Here is a 20,085-nt window from a genome sequence, read left to right on the forward strand (position 1 = left end):
TCTAGATTGAACATTCCACGGTGGAGGTGAATATGGCGTCCAAGTTTTGAATAAGAAAAGAATTACTAAAAAAAAAAAAAGAAAATTTTGAAGTGTGAGTGACGAAATTTTTACACAACTCTTCAACCAATTCTCGATATGGATAGGCCCTCACTGTCCATATGCCGTGTTCTAGCGAGCAGATAGCTAAACTGATAGTTTATTGTGATCTTTAAGATATAACGATGGCTTAGATTAAAAAAAGGCACAATATAGTACAGTTAAAAAATCATATCTAATATACCACCGAGGGTTCCTCCGGAAGGACCAGTGACCATGGTGTTAAGAGACCAATCCCACCACCTCCTTGTAATCGTCTCCTTCACCTGCATCGTGGGAAACCTCCTCCACGCCGTCAGACCCTCTGCGCCTTCTGCAGCAGGTCCCTCGCCCCCGTCCCACCTCCTGGATGACCGCCAGAAACTCCTGCTGTACGAGGAGCTCTATAACCTGACCCTCCACAGCCACAAGTACAGAAAACCTGGGGGCGAGCCCTTCAGGACTAAACGCCTGACGGAGAGCAGAACCTTCTCCCTGATTACGAATCGGACGCGCCCTGCCAAAAAAGTGGTGGTTGTGGAGGGGGATATACTTTTGGGGGGACTCATGATGGTGCATGAGAGGGGCAATGAGGAAGTCTGTGGGCCAATCATGCCCCAGGGAGGGGTACAGGCCTTAGAGGCAATGCTCTATACCCTAGACTACGTCAATGGCATGGAGAGCTTCATCCCGGGAATCAAGATCGGGGCGCATATTCTCGACGATTGCGACAAAGACACTTACGGCCTCGAACAAGCGGTCGATTTCATAAAAGGTAAGAGAAAATATACAAATGATTTACAAATGATTCTTCTAGCGGTTTTGTCACCCTCAGATAAGAGGACCCCTTAATTTTTCCATACCAACATATGCTACCCTAAACAATAACTCCTTGTATTTTATATATGCAGGGAGTGGACTTTCTTTGATGCACGATTTGTTGAAAATAATGGCAGCTTTCAACGAATTAATCTTATACAGGGTTTTTTTTTTAATTCTCCTGACAATTCGTTTTCTGGCTCAGCCAGGTTGTTGAGTAGAATTCCAATATCCATATTTGTCTAAACTGGGATATTTGTCAAAGATTGTTTAATGAAATATAATATTTTCATAAAACAATATTTGACAAATATCCCAATTTAGACAAATATGAATACTGGAATTTATCATCATCAATTGTTGAGTAGAATTCAAAGATATTTGTTAAATTGGGAATTTTGAAAAGATTGTTTAATGAAATATAATATTTTCCTAAAACAATCTTTGACAAATATCCCAATTTAGACAAACATGAATACTGGAATTCTACTCAACAACCTGGCTGAGCCAGAAAAACGAATTGTCAGGAAAATTGAAAAAATCCTTGTATTTTAATAATTTACTTACATTTTTACCTATGAGTTTATAATTTGTTAATTTATTTTTTTCATTTCTAATACCTCTCTTCTTTCTGTTTTAAACTATCCTTTGTTGCTTCTTGCAAATGAACACCATAATATTCTTTGGAAGCTTGATTTTTGAGTCAATGGCGCCTGTGGCGGGCTTGTCCCATATGAATAGGGTTCATCTTCTGAATAATAATAATAATAATAATAATAATAATAATAATAATAATAATAATAATAATAATAATAATAATAATAATAATAATGCCATTTCGGCCAATTTCAGCTTAAAAATTCTACCTTGAATAATTTTGTAATATTTTCTATTTCTGTGATATTTTTCTGTATTGATTTTTGTGATAACTTACCAATATTATCGTCCATTTTTAAGGCAAAAGTATATCTCTAAATGCAGGGCATTTAATAACTTCTGAAGTCTATCTAGAACTATAAATTAAGCCTTTAAATAAATGACTGTGACAAGCCACTATTGTGGTCTCGTGAATAAACGCCATTTTGTTTTTTTTTTTCTTTATTAGTAATGTCGTAACGTTTGTCTTCATCAAAGACAGCGGTTGTAACCGTCTCCACAATTTTTCTCGCTCTCGTTACCTAACGAGCAATGATGGGATAAATTGCAGGAGATATTCTCTCTCTCTCTCTCTCTCTCTCTCTCTCTCTCTCTCTCTCTCTCTCCTCTGTCCCTGTAGATTGAGATTATAGTGATATATATATATATATATATATATATATATATATATATATATATATATATATATATATATATATATATATATATATATATATATATATATATATATATATATATATATATATATATATATATATATATATATATATATATATATATATATATATATATACTATATATACATATATATACATATATATATACATGTATATACATACTCACATATATATATATACACACATTAACAATTCATTTATCTACTCCGAATAAATGAAAAAAATATTTTTAGATAAATACTATAGAAAAAAATAATTGATTTACAAAATGATTAAAGGTACAGCTAATTCTAATATTTCACCAGATATATTGTAAAAATTTAATCAAGCAAAATATACATTAAACACATGATCTTGATCTAACTTAATTATTTTGATTTGTATGAAAAACTGTTATATTCTTGAGGCCAGATTCATAGTTTTGGCTATTTATTGACAGAGATTTTTAAAATTTCAATAAAATATATTTCATTTGGGCAAAAAGAGTTTAGTATTTATAAAACTGAAAACATGGTTTCACTGTTCAATAAAATATCTTTCTGAGGAATTTCAGAGAAAAAAAATGGACCATCCTCAGAAAAAAACATAAATAAAATACAATTAAATAAACAAGACAAAAAAATTTAACTATCCTAAAAAAATTGAACTGATAAAAAAATCGAATTAAATGAATAAATAAAACAGAAAAATGGACCATCCTAAGAAAAATAAAATTAATAAAAAAACAGAATTAAATAAATAAGGAAAACAGAAAATGGACATTGCTAAAAAACTGAATTAATAAATAAAATAGAATGAAATAAATAAACGAAACAGAAAAATAGACCGTAAAAAAATTGAATTAATAAATAAAATAGAATTAAATAGAAAAACAAAACAGAAAAATGGGCCATCCTGAAAAAAATTAATTAATTAATAAAACAGAATTAAATAAATAAACAAAACAGAAAAATAGACCGTCCAAAAAATATTGAATTAATAAATAAAATAAAATTAAATAGAAAAACAAAACAGAAAAAATGGACTCTCCTAATAAAATTTGATTAATAATTAAAATAGAATTAAATAAATAAACAAAGCAGAAAAATGGACCATCCTAGAAAAATTTAATTAATAAATAAAATACAATTAAATAAATAAACAAAACAGAAAAATGGACCATCCTAAAAAAAAACTGAATTAATAAATAAAATAGAATGAAATAAATGAACAAAACAGAAAACTGGACCATCCTAAAAAAATTTATTTATTTATTAAATAAAACAGAATTAAGTAAATAAAAAAACAAAAAATTGACAATCCTAACAAAAATTTAATTAATAAATAAAACAGAATTAAATAAATAAACAAAACATAAAAATGGATCATCCTACAATAATTTAATTAATAAAATACAATTAAATAAATAAACAAAACAGAAATGTGGACTATCCTAAAAAAATTGAATTATTAAGTAAAAATAATTAAATAAATAAACAAAACAGAAAAAATAGACCATCCTAAAAAATTGATTTAATAAATAAAATAGAATGAAATAAATAAACAAAAAAAAAAACCAGCAAAGTCACGGGTACAGGATTCCCCTCCTCGTGAGATAATTCACCAAGCCAACGTCTTCGAAGGAAGCTGGGTGTGAGACCCTGATAACTCGAAGAGCGAATAGTTTCGTGTTCTGGGGATAGATGGAGCCAGTGACCACATATCCTGATTTTTTTATGCGTTGCTGGTGGTCGTCGTGTTCTTTTTAAAAAATCCGGAGGGGTAAATTTGGAAGTATAGTGATAGCATTATTAGGAATTATGTTTTTTATCATTCTTTATGATATGGGAATTGATACAGAACTGGAGATATATAATTACATTTTGGTTATCACTGTAGAATATAAAATGCGATATATATATATATATATATATATATATATATATATATATATATATATATATATATATATTATAATATAATCTATATATATATAATATTAATATTAGAACTATAATCTAAACACTGCAGAATGGTATTTGTAAATACACACATATACTGTATATATATATATATATATATATATATATATATATATATATATATATATATATATATATATGTATGTATGTATGTATGTATGCATATATACATGTGTATTTATATATGTATATATATAAATATATTTAATTTATATTTAATTTATATATATATATATATATATATATATATATATATATATATATATATATATATATATATATATATATATATATATATATATATATATATATGAATAGATGGATTCGTAGAATTTAGAGATGTAGACCAAGCACTGGGACCCTACATTTATCAGTGCTTTATGTGAAGTGTCACATCTTATGGTCTCCCGAATGGCAAGTATTCTAGTTTATTTTTTTCAAACCACTTCACTCTTTATCCCACTAAGCCTTTTACCGGCATTTTGTTATAAATATATATGTATATATATACAGTATATGTATATATATACATATATATATATCGTGTATATATATATATATATATATATATATATATATATATATATATATATATATATGTATATATCATTTATATATAATATTGCTGCTGGTCACGATTACAAGAGATTTTATAAAAATATTAATATACGCTGCAGGGAATAATTAAGTTCTCTGTTTGGAAATCTAACATACCTTTAGGATATATACATAATTAAATATCCATACAATTCCTTTTTCCTGTTTGGGTAAATTTTTCACCCCAGAACTAATATCTCCGAAAATTAAAGAGAAAATTATGGAGAATTAAAAACTTACTCTCGTGACTGAGTGGAAGTCATCTCCTTTTGGGAAAGTGTCGAATATGCATAAGGCTGATAGTACGGTGCGGTACGGAATGTCTTTCCGTACTTCGTACCTGGCTAAAATATCGTACCGTAATTTCGTACCGTACCCTCAATTATTTTTCCGTACCGTACAGTACGGTAAAAATAACGTACCGTAATTCCGTACTTTTATCGTACTATAAGAAAACTCAATCAACATCGGTAAAATCCCCCATTTTATGAAAATTTTATACGTACATGTGTACATATTCAGTTGTCGTAATAATAATAATAATAATAATAATAATAATAATAATAATAATAATAATAATAATAATAATGAGACATTATGGGATTCCATGGCTGATGCTGTAAACGTTTGTAACGTGTTACTTCAAGAATTAGACACAGACATAAACATGTTAATTAAGGAATTCCAAACACACACACACACACGCACAAGCATGGTATGCTACATACTAAAATGTTTAGTACCTTAGTGATCTCTTTGTGCAGTCACTAAAGCTGCCAAATATGCATTAGTAATTGCTAAGTGATGTATCCAAGCTTAAGGTACGGCACGGTACGGAATTTTGCCCATTTTTTTTCCGTACCTGAATCGTACCGTACCGTACTTCGGTAAAATTAACGTACCCTAATTCCGTACCGTACATATAGACTAAATGTCAACCGTACCGTACCGTACTCCGTACCGTGCCGTACCGTAATGCCAGCCTTGAATTATATGCAGTTATTTAATTTTTTGAGTTATCTGCATCGACGGTGATTTTATCATTAATTTCCAGTTTCAGCTAATTATCAAGTGTTTGTCTCTCTCAACACACATCCTGGATGGTAAGAAACACAGATTTGACAATTTGCTGAAACAAGAAGAAGTCAGTGATAAAAATCACAGTCGATGCAGATAATTAAAAATAAAAATTGAAAAAAATTTATATTCGACGTTTCGCCAAACAAGAGACGAAAGCTCGAGTTTTTGGGACACATTTTCCCCACCCAAAAAAACTGTCTTCATATTTGATACACACACACACACACACACACACACACACACACACACACACATATATATATATATATATATATATATATATATATATATATATATATATATATATATATATATATATATATATATATATATATATATATATATATATATATATATATATATATATATATATATATACTTGGACTCAGGGACTATACAGGAATGCCCTGACTATCTCCCTCTCTCTCTTCGGAAAGTGGAAAGAGCTGAGTCGAGGGCATGAAATACGTTCTCATTTCATCAGCTACCGAGAGCCCAATTCATTTTGGCCACCCTTTCTCCCTCGTCTTTATCTAGTTCGACCAGGAGGCCAAGTTACCAGAAGCCGTTTTCGGTGGTGTGAGTTCTTCCTCCTCCTCCTCCTCCTCCTCCTCCTGCTTCTCTCTCTCTCTCTTTCTCCTCTTCCTCCCCCCCTCGCTCTCTCTCTCTCTCTCTCTCGTTCATATTATTCCTCTCTATTTCTAGCTCTCTCTATCTCTCTCTCTCTAGCTCTCTCTCTCTCTCTTTTTATCTCTGTCTCCTCTTTCCTCTCTCTCTCTTTTATCTCTATCTCCTCTTTTCTATCTCTCTCACTTATTTCTCTATCTCCTCCTTTCTCTCTCTCTCTCTCTCTCTCTCTCTCTCTCTCTCTCTCTCTCTCTGTCTCTGTCTCTCTGTCTCTGTCTCTGTCTCTCTCTGTCTCTCTCTCTCTCTCTCTCGCTTCGTAACCTATACAGAATGTTGGATAGGTAAATTTTTTAAGGAGTTCATGAATCTCGTTGAGTATGTGGAAAGCATGTCTGTTAAATAAAAAAAAAAATAAAGTTAATTTTGTTTTTGGAGAAGGATATTTGCACATTTGGAAATTTTAGATACAAGACCCGGAAATTTCAATCCCCAAGAAAGTTATGGTTGCTGGGTGGATTATAAAGTTTATTAAAATATTATCTCTGAAGTCACTGGTAACCAATCTGCCAAGGGTTAATGGAAAAACATATTTACCTACCTTTACCAGTCATTTTAGTGTTCTAGGAAAATATGAGATATCAAATGGTATTCTCCTGTCGTAAGATTTACACCTATCATATTATTATTATTATTATTATTATTATTATTATTATTATTATTATTATTATTATTATTATTCAGATGATGAAACCTATTCATATGGAATAAGCCAACAGAGGCCCTTGGCTTGAAATTCAAACTTCCAAAGAATGTGGTGTTCATTAGGAAGAAGTAAGGGGAAGTAAAGGGGAGTACAGAAATAAGAGATCTCACTTATTAAAAGAGTAAAAATAAATTAATAATAAACAATAAATTAATATAGATAAAAATGTATTAAAACGCAAGGTGAATAGTATTAGGGTAGTAATGCATTGAATCTTTGCTTGAACTTCTGAAGTTCCAATTGCACATCGTGATGGTAAAGACATTGCAAATTTACATACAATGTGTTTTTACATAATATGTGAAACTACATCTTCTCTGGAAAGCTGTAGGAGCAACCTCTATTATTTAGGGTGTCAGGGAACAGGAGAGGGTTCCTTGTTAATTAAATTTAAACCTGAAAGACTTTTATTCATTTTGCTTCGCTAGGAAAAATGTAGTTGAGAATTCTCTCTATGGGATATTTTCAGGAAATTCTTTTTGAAAAGATTGTGGAAGTGCCCTCTGAATAAAAAATGAAAATATTAAGTTCCTTCTGACAAAAAATGAAATTATTAAGTGTCTTCTGAACAAAAAAATGAAATTATTAAGTTCCTTCTCAACAAAAAATGGAGTTATTAAGTTCCTTCTGAACAAAAAATGGAGTTATTAAGTTCCTTCTTAACAAACAATGAAATTATTAAGTTCCTCCTGAACAAAAAATGAAATTATTAAGTTTCTTCTGAACAAAAAATTAAATGATTAAGTTCCTTCGGAACAAAAAATGGAGTTATTAAGTTCCTTCTGAACAAAAAATGGAGTTATTAAGTTCCTTCTGAACTAAAATGGAGTTATTAAGTTCTTTCTGAACAAAAATTAAATTATTAGGTTCCTTCTGAAAAAAAAAAAAATTAAATGATTAAGTTCCTTCTAAACAAAAAAATTAAATTATTAAGTTCATCTGAACAGAAAATGAAATGACTAAGTTCCTTCTGAACAAACAATTAAATCATTAAGTTCCTTCTGAACAAAAAATGAAATTATCAAACTATAAACTCAGTTGCAGGCCAGATTCTTTTTCCCTCTTTCTTCAAAATTTTTCTCGTAATTGGTGTTGTCATCCTACCTGTCTTCTTTGTACTATCTTAAACACTGAAAAAGCCGAGAGTGCCCCAATGCTTGGCCTGGCAGCCTAAATTTCATAAATCAGTCTATCATTAAACCATATTTTAATTTTTCATCATTGTACACCCGTATATGGGACAAAATCAAAATGACTAAATGAAAAAAAATGCTTGACATAACATTAAAATTCCACAGAAGCTTTCAGCACTGAATAAGCCGAGAGTGCCCCAATGCTTGGCTTGACAGCCTAAAATCAATAAGACAGTAAATCATAAATAAATTACTAATTTTTCCTCATTATGCTTCAGCAGATGGGACGGGACAAAGTCAGAAAGATTATATGAATGAAATGCCTGATATAACATTTTTAGAATTCCGCTGAAGCCTTCAGCACTGAATGGCTGAAAGCGTTCCAGTGCTTAGCTTGACAGCTTAAATCGCATAAATTAATCTATCATCATACAGTTTCTCATTTATCTTCCTTACACTTTCATACATGGGATAAAATCAGAAAGACTGCGAGACAAAAAAAAAAAAGGCCTGACATAACATTTGTAGAATTCCACTGAAGCCTTAAGCCTAAATTTAATCAATCAGTCTATTACAAATACAGTATCTCTCTTTTCCTCGTTATGGAATATAGAATTTTAGGCTAAGGGCCATGTGCTGGGGCCTCTGAGGTCATTCAGCGCTGAAACGGGAGTAGAAACGTTTGAAAGGTGTAACAGGAGGAAAACCTCGCAGTTGCACTATGAAACAGATGTCAAGAGAGGTTGGACAGCAAGATGGAAGAAAGAGAATATGAATGGAGGTACAGTAAAAGGAACGAAAGGGGCTTTTCCCCGTTATGCAAATGTACATGGGACAAAATCACACAGACTACAAGACAAAAAAAAAAAAAAAAATGCCTGACATAACATTGTTAAAATTCCACGGAAGTTATAATCCGCCTCTGTGAAGGAAAAGTCAGCGGATCTCTTCCCCGCCTGAACTTCTAGTCAACCTCCTCAGTACCTCATAAATATTTAGGGTCAATTTCTCCCCTCCCCTATTACTTTCGCGTACTGAAAACCCGCCTGCGCCATATTCTTTTCCGTATGAGATTCAGGACGATGATAACTGAGTTGACGGACTGAAAGCGCCTGTGACACGGTCGAGGTAGACTATAAAAGAGAATATTTGATGCGTTTTTATGTAGTTTTATATTTGATATTTAAGATTTTCTTTTTGATATTTTTTATGCTGTTATGTTTTATATTTTGAATACAGCATAGTCTATATATTTACTTCTTCTATTTTATTTTAAACTGAAAGCAATAACTTTACTTAAAGGGAATACACAAACGTGTTTGCTTTCTTCCTCAGGCATATTGAAAAGGAACCTTAAATTTTCATTTCCATTTTTATCCATTTTTCAAAACTTCCTCTGTCTGTCTGTCTCTTTTTTAAATAAATAAATGAATATATGAATAAATAAATACATAAATAAATAAAACATACTAAACACATGACCATCTCTTTTTACTGCCTTTACTAATTATAGTTTTTATTATGAAACTCTAATACGTCGTTTTCCCTTATTTTATGCATCTCTCTCTCTCTCTCTCTCTCTCTCTCTCTCTCTCTCTCTCTCTCTCTCTCTCTCTCTCTCTCTCTCTCTCGTTTCTGAATAGATCTCATTCACGGAAAAGGTCCGTTCATGGATGAGGGCATCGTATAATTGTCACTCCGATAATTAACAGAAATAAACTTATAGACACTGTTCATATCACAGATAAAAATATTTCAACACAGCTTCAATCATAACAAGGGTCATTGCGACCTGTCTTCCCAATTACTGATACCATCAATGACGAATGGTTTCGTGGTCTGACTCACATTCATTAACATGTAAACTAACTGAATTTTTTTTTTTTTTTGTATGAGACTTCCCTTAATTACCTATGCCACTGATGAGGTGTTTACCATCAAAACTTAATTCCTGACACAGATATAATAATGTAATTCCCATATCTTTTAAACTGAGGAAAACTCTCAAATGAATTAGACATCATTGCTTCCTAACCTTAGAGGTGGCAGAACATTTAGGCTTCGAAATCCAGTTTGGCTATTGGAGGCTTCACAGTAATTATTAGTTACTTAGGACAAAAAGAGCAGTAGCTGAATGGATTCACAGTAATTATCAGTACATTGGACAAAAAAAGCAGTTAGCTAGCGGCTTCGCAGCAATTACCAAGGACTTAGGTAAAGAAAAAAAAAGTGGCATATTAACAGGGTAGGGGATTTTGTAATAGTCTTCGCTTGAACTTCATATCAGTCGATACTGATTTGGAAATATTGATGATTACAACTGGTACCCAAAATAATTCTCTAATTATTGTATTATTTAGTCTATTTTAGTTGTTTATATAAATAAAAGAGTATGCAGATTATATAGAAATGTATATATATATATATATATATATATATATATATATATATATATATATATATATATATACACACATATATATATATATACATTTATATATGTATGTATATAAATATATATATATATATATATATATATATATATATATATATATATTACACACATATACAGTATATATACGTAAATATATATATATATATATATATATATATATATATATATGTATGTATTATTGGAAATGTGAAAATGTTTTCTCTGTGGAAATGTTTTCTCTTTCACGCCCAGGCTCCATCAGTAACATTGACGATGGTGAGTATAAGTGTCGAGACGGGTCATCACCTGAGGTCATGAACAAGGTCATCTCAGGTGTGGTAGGGGCAGCCTCGTCGGTGACCTCCATTCAGGTCGCAAATCTCCTCAGGCTCTTCAGAATACCCCAGGTGAGACCTTGAAATGTTTTTAATTTTTTGAAGATTTTACTCAATAATTTTCAGAATTAGCCTTGTTTCTCTGTTTATAATATTTTACCTTCATTTACACATTAATTTATATACACAAAGAAAAATACTGAGTAATTCTGTACAGGCAATGATATAAAATACATGGCTTTTCAACACTGAAATCGAATTTTGAGATATATGTTCTCAATACTCATTTTTTGTTTGAAATCTATGTCTAAATATATTAATATCAGGATATTTACATCAAATCTCACAACAGGTCATTCAGTTAATTATTTGCATATTATCTAAAATTGTAATAAAAAGGTATCTAGTGAATGTGAGCAATTGTAATTTCAATGCCATGAATATTGCTCTAGATCTCAAAGGAATATTCATGTTGAGTCTTGCGTGGAAATTGTTAAATTACATGACTGATTTTAAATTAATAAAATCTCTTGGGAAGAGGCTTGATGAAAGGTGAAATTTAAATATAGAAAAGTAGAGAGGAATGAGAGCAAATTTTTTATTTATTGGCATTAATATGAACACTGAGAATGCACAGAACATAATTCATGTTACATTGGCTTTTTTTGTTGCAGGGAAATAAGTTCTTGTCTTATTGATGGAATTTTTCACTGGCACAACTCTTTATGCAATAGGTGAAGGCCTTTGAAATTAGTACATTTAATAGATGCCATAATTCATTCTGATAATTTTCTGATGCTCATCACTGATATATCGAGCTATGAATTACCCTCATGAACGTTGGGATTAGGCAATAAAAATGTAATTAACCTGTTGCCATAACTGGGTAATAACTTCTGTAAATTATGAGGTCATGTTATGTCATATTTATGAGTTTTACTCTACTTCCATTTCCGCTTCCTTTCTTCAGTTTTGCTGTCCAACATCTCTATCTATCTGTTACTTCTTAGTGAAATTGTACTTAATCTCATTTATTTTCTGGATATCTTTACCTTGCTGTCCAGCCACTCCAACTCCCTCTTCTCACTCTCAAGTGACGAATGGCAGAAAGTGCCCCAGAGCTTGGCTTGACAGCCTAAATTTCATACATCAAATCAGTCCTCTCTCTCCAGGTGAGCTTTTTCTCGACTTCTCCCGAGCTGAGCAACAAACAACGGTTCGAATACTTCTCAAGAACCATTCCCTCCGATCATTACCAGGTCAAGGCCATGGTGGAAATCGTCAAGATGTTCAACTGGTCCTACATCTCAATCATTTACGAGGAATCGAACTACGGGATCAAGGCAAGTTGTTTATGACCCGGTTACAAAGTAACCGGGGCTAGATTTATGCACTCTAAGATTTCGACTTTTTTTGCGATGAAGTTTTGTTTGCATAAATGTTGGGGGAGTTCGAAAATGGGCTAGAGTCTTTGAACTGAGAAAAATCCTCATTTATGTAGCTGTACAAATTTATTTATTTTAAAAATCTTAATCTATGAGGAGACTGAGAAGGAGAATCATACAGATTTTTTTGAATGATTATCGTCAATCTTTGATCATGAGAATTTTATATAAGATGAAAATAAATAATTGTACAATGTCATTTTTGCCTTTAATTCATTGCGGAAAAACGTGATGGCATATTTGTATTTAAGCCTTTATTTCATTAAACTTTTTATTAGAGTCTTAATTGCATTTCACATTTTGTATTAGAGTTTTAATTGCATTATAATTTCAGTATTTGAGTCTCAGTTACTTTATAATCTTTGTATTAGAGACCTAACTGCAATTTACTGCGTGGATCTGAGTCTTTAGTGAAATTATTATTCTTTTATTTGAGCCTCATTGCATTTACTTTCTGTACTTGGGTCCTAAATTCTTTAGACTTTGTATTTGAGTCTTAACTGCATTAAACTTTTGTTTTACCATTTTCTCTCATCTTCTGAAGGCCTTCGAAGAATTGGAGGGTCTCTTAGCCAAAAACGGGATCTGTATTGCAGTCAAGGAGAAGCTCGTGAAAGATTCTGGCGTTGCAGAAGAAATGGCTTATGACCTCATTGTCAAGAAACTTCTCCAGAAACAGATGGCCAGAGGTGAGGATGAATTTCTTCGAAGGATTCTATCCTATAGTCTTGTGAAGTCTGTGTAATACATTCTACACATACGCTTTTAACGAAGTGGTTTTCCAGTTGCCTATTTGAACTCACTGGGATTTTCAACTATTTGATTTTACAGAGGCAAGAAAACTTAACCATTTTCTGTTTCACATCACTAGGATTTTGGAATGGATCTTGAAAGAGGCGAGAAAACTTAACCATCCTCTGTTTCACGTAACTTGGATTTTGAATAATATTTTTTAAAGAGAAAGGGAAACTTAACCATGTTTACTGCCAAAGAATCAAGTCTAAACTAAACATGAAAATGACCAAATTGAACAAAACAATTCTTATTATTTACATTTCGTATCTACTCTAATTACAATAAAAAAGGGAAACTCTATTTGTTACTAAAACAGAAATAATTTTTTCATCACTCAAGGGCACGAGGTGCTAATGTCGTAAATATGAACTGTCATCAGGAGAGTTAGAAAATATTTTCTAAGTACTCCCGTATTTCCTTTCCATATTCCAGGTGTCATCGTCTTTGGCTCAGACCAAGAGGTCGCTGGAGTGATGAGAGCAGTCAGGAGGAACAACGCCACTGGAAGCTTCTCCTGGATCGGATCAGACGGGTGGTCGGCCAGATCCCTTGTGTCCTCAGGTGAATAATGTTTGTTTAACTCGTAGGCCTATTTATATCTCTCTTTGTGTCCTCAGGTGAATATCCTCTGTTTACCTTGTAGGCCTATTTATATCTCTTTTTGTGTCCTCAAGTGAATACTGTTTGTTTACCTTATAGGCCTATTTATATCCCTCTTTGTGTACTCAGGTGAATATCCTCTGCTTACCATGTACTTTTATCTCGGGTCTTCATACGAATTTTCTGAAAATTGTCTTCTTCTTTGTTGTTAAGATTGGGTAATTTGAAATGCAAGTACAAAGAATGTCTAATATTTGACTTCAAAAGAAAAACAAATCTATTAATTCAACAGAATAATTCAACAGAATAAAATATATATTTATATATATATATATATATATATATATATATATATATATATATATATATATATATATATATATATATATATATATATATATATATATATATATATAGGCTACATATATATATACATATATATATATATATATATATATATATATATATATATATATATCTTGCATATATATATATCTGTATCTTGCATATTTATTAATTAATACATATATATATATATATATATATATATATATAAATATAATTATATATATATACTGTATAAATATAATTATATATACACACGTACATACTGTATATATGTGTATATATACTATATATACATATATACATATACTGTGTATATATAGTATATATATACACACATATACATACGAACACACACACACACACTGGGAACCTCACTCGTCTAAACACTAAGTTCCTCATCTCCTTAATGACAGGTAACGAACCGGAAGTGGAGGGGACCCTGTCTGTCCAACCCCAAGCCAATCCCGTGAGAGGCTTCGACAGATACTTCAAAGGATTAACAGTGTCTTCGAATAAGAGGAATCCCTGGTTTGTCGGTAGGTGCAGAATCTTCGACGTTGATTATAATGATAATAATGGTTTCTTTGTGCTGTCTTGGTTTTGTCTGAGTTCATGATTTTTCTGTAAAAGATAAGATGCCATTTGTGCTTTGTGTCTGCATGACTTCAGAGTACATTGTAAGTGTGTATGTATATGTATGTATGTATGTGCATATATATATATACATATATATATGTGTATGTATATGTATGTATGTATGTGCATATATATATATATATATATATATATATATATATATATATATATATATATATATATATTTATATATATATACCTTCTACATTCGACAATCCACCATTTCCATCTTTCTTGTGCGTCTTTTCGAACACTTTTCTCACAATCTCTCATGGGTTTCCGTCGTCTGAAGTTGTCCCAAACCTCTCGATTTTTTGTTCTTAAAACGTTCCTTACGACACACCACCGCTTTCAACATTGTCAACTGCTTCGCTGAACTTTCAATATTCTCAGAAACTTCTCTCAACGAACATTTACATTTTTAAACAAATTAAATACCGCATTATTAGTCTCCCTATTTGTCCCTGGTACGAGAGCTGGATCGTATAACTTTTCTTCATATGAAAGGAATTAAAATATATAGATTATGTAACTGTTTCCTAAATTTGACACTTGCAAATCGAACTCGAAATGGCTACATATAAAAAAAATATTTGTGAGACCCAAGATAAACCAAAGGTAAAATGTAAAACAGCAATAAAAATCAGGCAAGAAGAGAGAGAGAGAGAGAGAGAGAGAGAGAGAGAGAGAGAGAGAGAGAGAGAGAGAGAGAGAGAGAGAGGCATTTGTTTAATCTTTCCGGAGTAAATTGACGGTGTGGCGTATTTCGGTTTTTCGTCTTCGAACAACAAAACAAGAGAGAGAGAGAGAGAGAGAGAGAGAGAGAGAGAGAGAGAGAGAGAGAGAGAGAGAGAGAGAGAGAGGTATTTGTTTAATCTCTCTGGAGTAAATTGACGGTGTGGTGTATTTTGGTTTTTCGTCTTCGAACAACAAACCAAGAGAGAGAGAGAGAGAGAGAGAGAGAGAGAGAGAGAGAGAGAGAGAGAGAGAGAGAGAGAGAGAGTTAGGGAGGAGTATTGTTCAGTCTTCCAGGAGTAAATTGACCGTGAAGTGTATTTTAGTTTTTCGTCCATTCGTGGGAGTAAAGCTCTTTGCAAATCTCCGGGGATTTGCTCAATAATATGCTTGAGTGAGCCGACGGGGAGAGGTACGAGATTCTGTCAATTTTATTTGGTTATTCCTTCTTTCTGGTGTTTACAAGGTTCTTAGCGCCATATTCAAATTGGACTGATAAAGCACTTACATATACTCGCACACACATTTATATATAATATATATGATATATTATATGTACTTGTATATATATATATATATATATATATATATATATATATATATATATATATATATATATATATATATATAATATACATACATACACACATATATATAAAACTATCAGGATCCGTCCTGCTCATTCACAGAATATTGGGAGGACCACTTCAAGTGCAGGCACCCGAACAGTCCGTTAACCAGCTACAACCGGAACCACACCAGTTGCAGTGGGCTGGAGAAACTCACAGACGACAACACCGAGTTCGAAGCTCAGTTGCAGTTCGTCTCGGATGCTGTCATGGCATTTGCATTCGCCTTCAGGTGAGTTGTTATTATTATTATTATTATTATTATTATTATTATTATTATTATTATTATTATTATTATTATTATTCAGAAAATGAAAATGAAACTTATTCATCTTCTGAATAATAATATTAATAGTTTTGGAAGGCACTAATAGGGTAGGCAATGCATTAGACGAATATGTAGTGAGATGTAAGGTAAATCATGTAAAAATATATTTTCCTAATTATGCTATTTCATATATATGTATATATATATATATATATATATATATATATATATATATATATATATATATATATATATATATATATATATATATATATATATATATATATATATGCCTATTCAGGAATAGTTTCAAAGTGCCCGGTATGGAAAGTAACTCATTAGAATAAAATACTCTTGCACTTATGCTAAGCTAAATATTTGCTAAAATTTAAGGCTACACTCATCTCATATCATATTTGTACTCTAATTTCAAAACACTTGCAGCATACAATGTATTCCACTCATTTGTAACTATGCTAAGATATATGTGTATATATATATATATATATATATATATATATATATTTAAATTATATGTATTTGTATTTAAATTTCTACTGTGTTTTCAACATACACATTACACGCATTGTATTCCAATCCTTTTTAATATTAATTGAATTAATATTTTTCTTAACCAATATAAATTCTAGAAATATGCATCAAAGTCTGTGCGGTGGAAAACCTGGGCTGTGTCCAAGAATGACTCCTATAAATGGGGAGGAACTTCTCTTTTACCTGCGTAATGTCACCTTTACAGGTAAGTATACTGAGAGAGAGAGAGAGAGAGAGAGAGAGAGAGAGAGAGAGAGAGAGAGAGAGAGAGAGATGAAAAGGTTTGACACAGACAAACGTACAGATAGACAGTTAGACAGAGTTGAAGTATTGATAAGGAGAGAGAGAGAGAGAGAGAGAGAGAGAGAGAGAGAGAGAGAGAGAGAGAGAGAGAGAGAGAGATGAAAAGGATTTACACAGACAGACGTACAGATACTCAGTTACACAGAGAGAGAGAGAGAGAGAGAGAGAGAGAGAGAGAGAGAGAGAGAGAGAGAGAGATTGACACAGACAGACGTACAGATAGGCAGTTAGAAAGAGAAGGAAGTATTGAGAGAGAGAGAGAGAGAGAGAGAGAGAGAGAGAGAGAGAGAGAGAGAGAGAGAGAGATTGACACAGACAGACGTACAGATAGGCAGTTAGAAAGAGAAGGAAGTATTGAGAGAGAGAGAGAGAGAGAGAGAGAGAGAGAGAGAGAGAGAGAGAGAGAGAGAGAGAGAGAGATTGACAGAGAGACGTACAGATAGGCAGTTAGAAAGAGACAGAAGTATTGAGAGAGAGAGAGAGAGAGAGAGAGAGAGAGAGAGAGAGAGAGAGAGAGAGAGAGAGAAATTGTTGTTAATAATCCTCAAAATTTGTTCAATTATTTGTCTGAGTAATACCATGAACAACCTCGCATGTATTTGGAACAATCATAATAGATAAAATTAGATTTCGTATGAACAGGGAATCGAAATAAAAGCACTAGGGGAGTGACAGAAAATAAAACAATAAATATGGGAAATGCGAGAATTAGAGTAAAATGAGGGGGAAGACATCATAACTGCGAAGAAAAATGAAAAGTTTAGTCCCTTCGAAAATGGAAAGGAGGAATATAAAAAGGCAGATAATGGAAAACTACTTGGAGAGAGACAAGACGTATATAAAAACAAAGATAAACACGAATGTAAATACAAAAGCAAATCGATAAAATAGGCAAAAGAACGAAATGAAAGTTCAGATGAAAACTCTGGAACTCAAAGCTCCTCTCTCTCTCTCTCTCTCTCTCTCTCTCTCTCTCTCTCTCTCTCTCTCTCTCTCTCTCTCGCTGAATTTTTCTTTCATTTTACCGGTCTTAAACTCTCTCTCTCTCTCTCTCTCTCTCTCTCTCTCTCTCTCTCTCTCTCTCTCTCTCTCTCTCTCTCTCTCTCTCTCTCTCTCTCTCTCTTTCTCTCTCTCTCTAAAGTTTAGTTTCATTTTACCGGTCTTACACACTCTCTCTCTCTCTAAAGTTTACTTTCATTTTACCGGTCTTAAAAACTCTCTCTCTCTCTCTCAACTTTAATTTTACCGGTCTTCATAACTCTCTCTCTCTCTCTCTCTCTCTCTCTCTCTCTAAAGTTTACTTTCATTTTACTGGTTTTCAAAATTTTCCTTCCTCTCTCTCTCTCTCTCTCTCTCTCTCTCTCTCTCTCTCTCTCTCTCTCTCTCTCTCTCTCTAAACTTTACTTTCATTTTACAGGTCTTTGAAATTCTCTCTCTCTCTCTCTCTCTCTCAAGAAGTCATACCCTCGGTGTAAATAGCTTACAGTGTCATTAATGCTAATGGACCTTCAGCTATTGACAACTTTCTCTAGAGCTCTTACCTTCAAATAACCCTATGAACAATCTCTTTGATTGGCGTGGAATCTGGACTTGAGGGCAAACCATCATAAACAAGTAAAAAATGAGCCGAAGTTTCTGCGGCGAAATCGAGTTTTCTGTACACCGAAAATAGATCTATCTTTCGGCGGTCTCTGTATAATGCTGTATGAGCCACGGCCCATGAAACTTTAACAACGGCCTGATTGTGGCCTATCCTATATCGTTGCCAGAAGCAAAATTACGGCTAAATTTAACCCTAAAGAAAATAAAAACCACCGAGGCTAGAGGGCTGCAATTAAGTATGTTTGATGATTGGAGGGTGGATGATCAACGTACCAATTTGCAGCCCTCTAGCCTCAGTAGTTTTTAAGATCTGGGGGCGGGCAGAAAAGTGCGGACAGAAAAAAATGCGGACGGACAGACAAAGCCGGTAAAATAGTTTTCTTTTACAGAAAACTAAAAGTGTATCATGCAAGGATATTCTTCTGAGACATCACTCTCTTTCATTGGGTGTAATTCACGTTCATTTTTTTACTGTTACCGAGACTTCTTTGATGTCCAAAGGTGCAAATCTGATTTTCTGTAAGAGGAGCTAGTGTGGAATTACAGGGTTAATTATACATGCAAAAAGTTAAGTAGCTTTTTTGTCAGACTTCACATGAAGAAGGCCATGGTTCGAATCTTGACATAGTAAATTCGGTAGTGAATTATATTCGAGGTTTTATACACACACACATATTCACATACACACGCACACACACATACATACATATATAAATATATATATATATATATATATATATATATATATATATATATATATATATATATATACATATATACAGGAAGTAAACGGAAGTATATTTATATATATATATATATATATATATATATATATATATATATATATATATGTATGTATGTTCCATTTCCATTTTCCACCCGTTTCAAACACTAAACTACAAACATTTTCCTAACCCGGATAATAATTAACCGAGTACTTAAGTAACGAACATTCAAAATTTTCCTTTAACAATACTTCCCCCTTGACTACAAGTACTACTTACAAATCAT

The 20,085-nt window shown here is 32.2% G+C and overlaps 1 protein-coding gene across 1 annotated transcript in view; it reads left to right on the forward strand.

The window, feature by feature from the left end:
* Positions 1–20,085, forward strand: part of LOC136851948 (metabotropic glutamate receptor 2-like) — a 30,286-nt gene that overhangs the window by 309 nt on the left and 9,892 nt on the right. Inside the window, 8 exon segments of the mRNA XM_067126310.1 lie at positions 1–853; positions 11,079–11,233; positions 12,334–12,504; positions 13,151–13,295; positions 13,834–13,962; positions 14,763–14,885; positions 16,410–16,581; positions 17,268–17,374. The exon segment at positions 1–853 is cut by the window's left edge and continues 309 nt beyond it. Of these exon segments, the coding sequence (XP_066982411.1) occupies positions 316–853; positions 11,079–11,233; positions 12,334–12,504; positions 13,151–13,295; positions 13,834–13,962; positions 14,763–14,885; positions 16,410–16,581; positions 17,268–17,374 (1,540 nt within the window). The 5' untranslated portion in view covers positions 1–315.

Source organism: Macrobrachium rosenbergii, chromosome 24 (assembly GCF_040412425.1).
Source record: "Macrobrachium rosenbergii isolate ZJJX-2024 chromosome 24, ASM4041242v1, whole genome shotgun sequence".
NCBI classification, from domain to species: Eukaryota; Metazoa; Arthropoda; class Malacostraca; order Decapoda; family Palaemonidae; genus Macrobrachium; species Macrobrachium rosenbergii.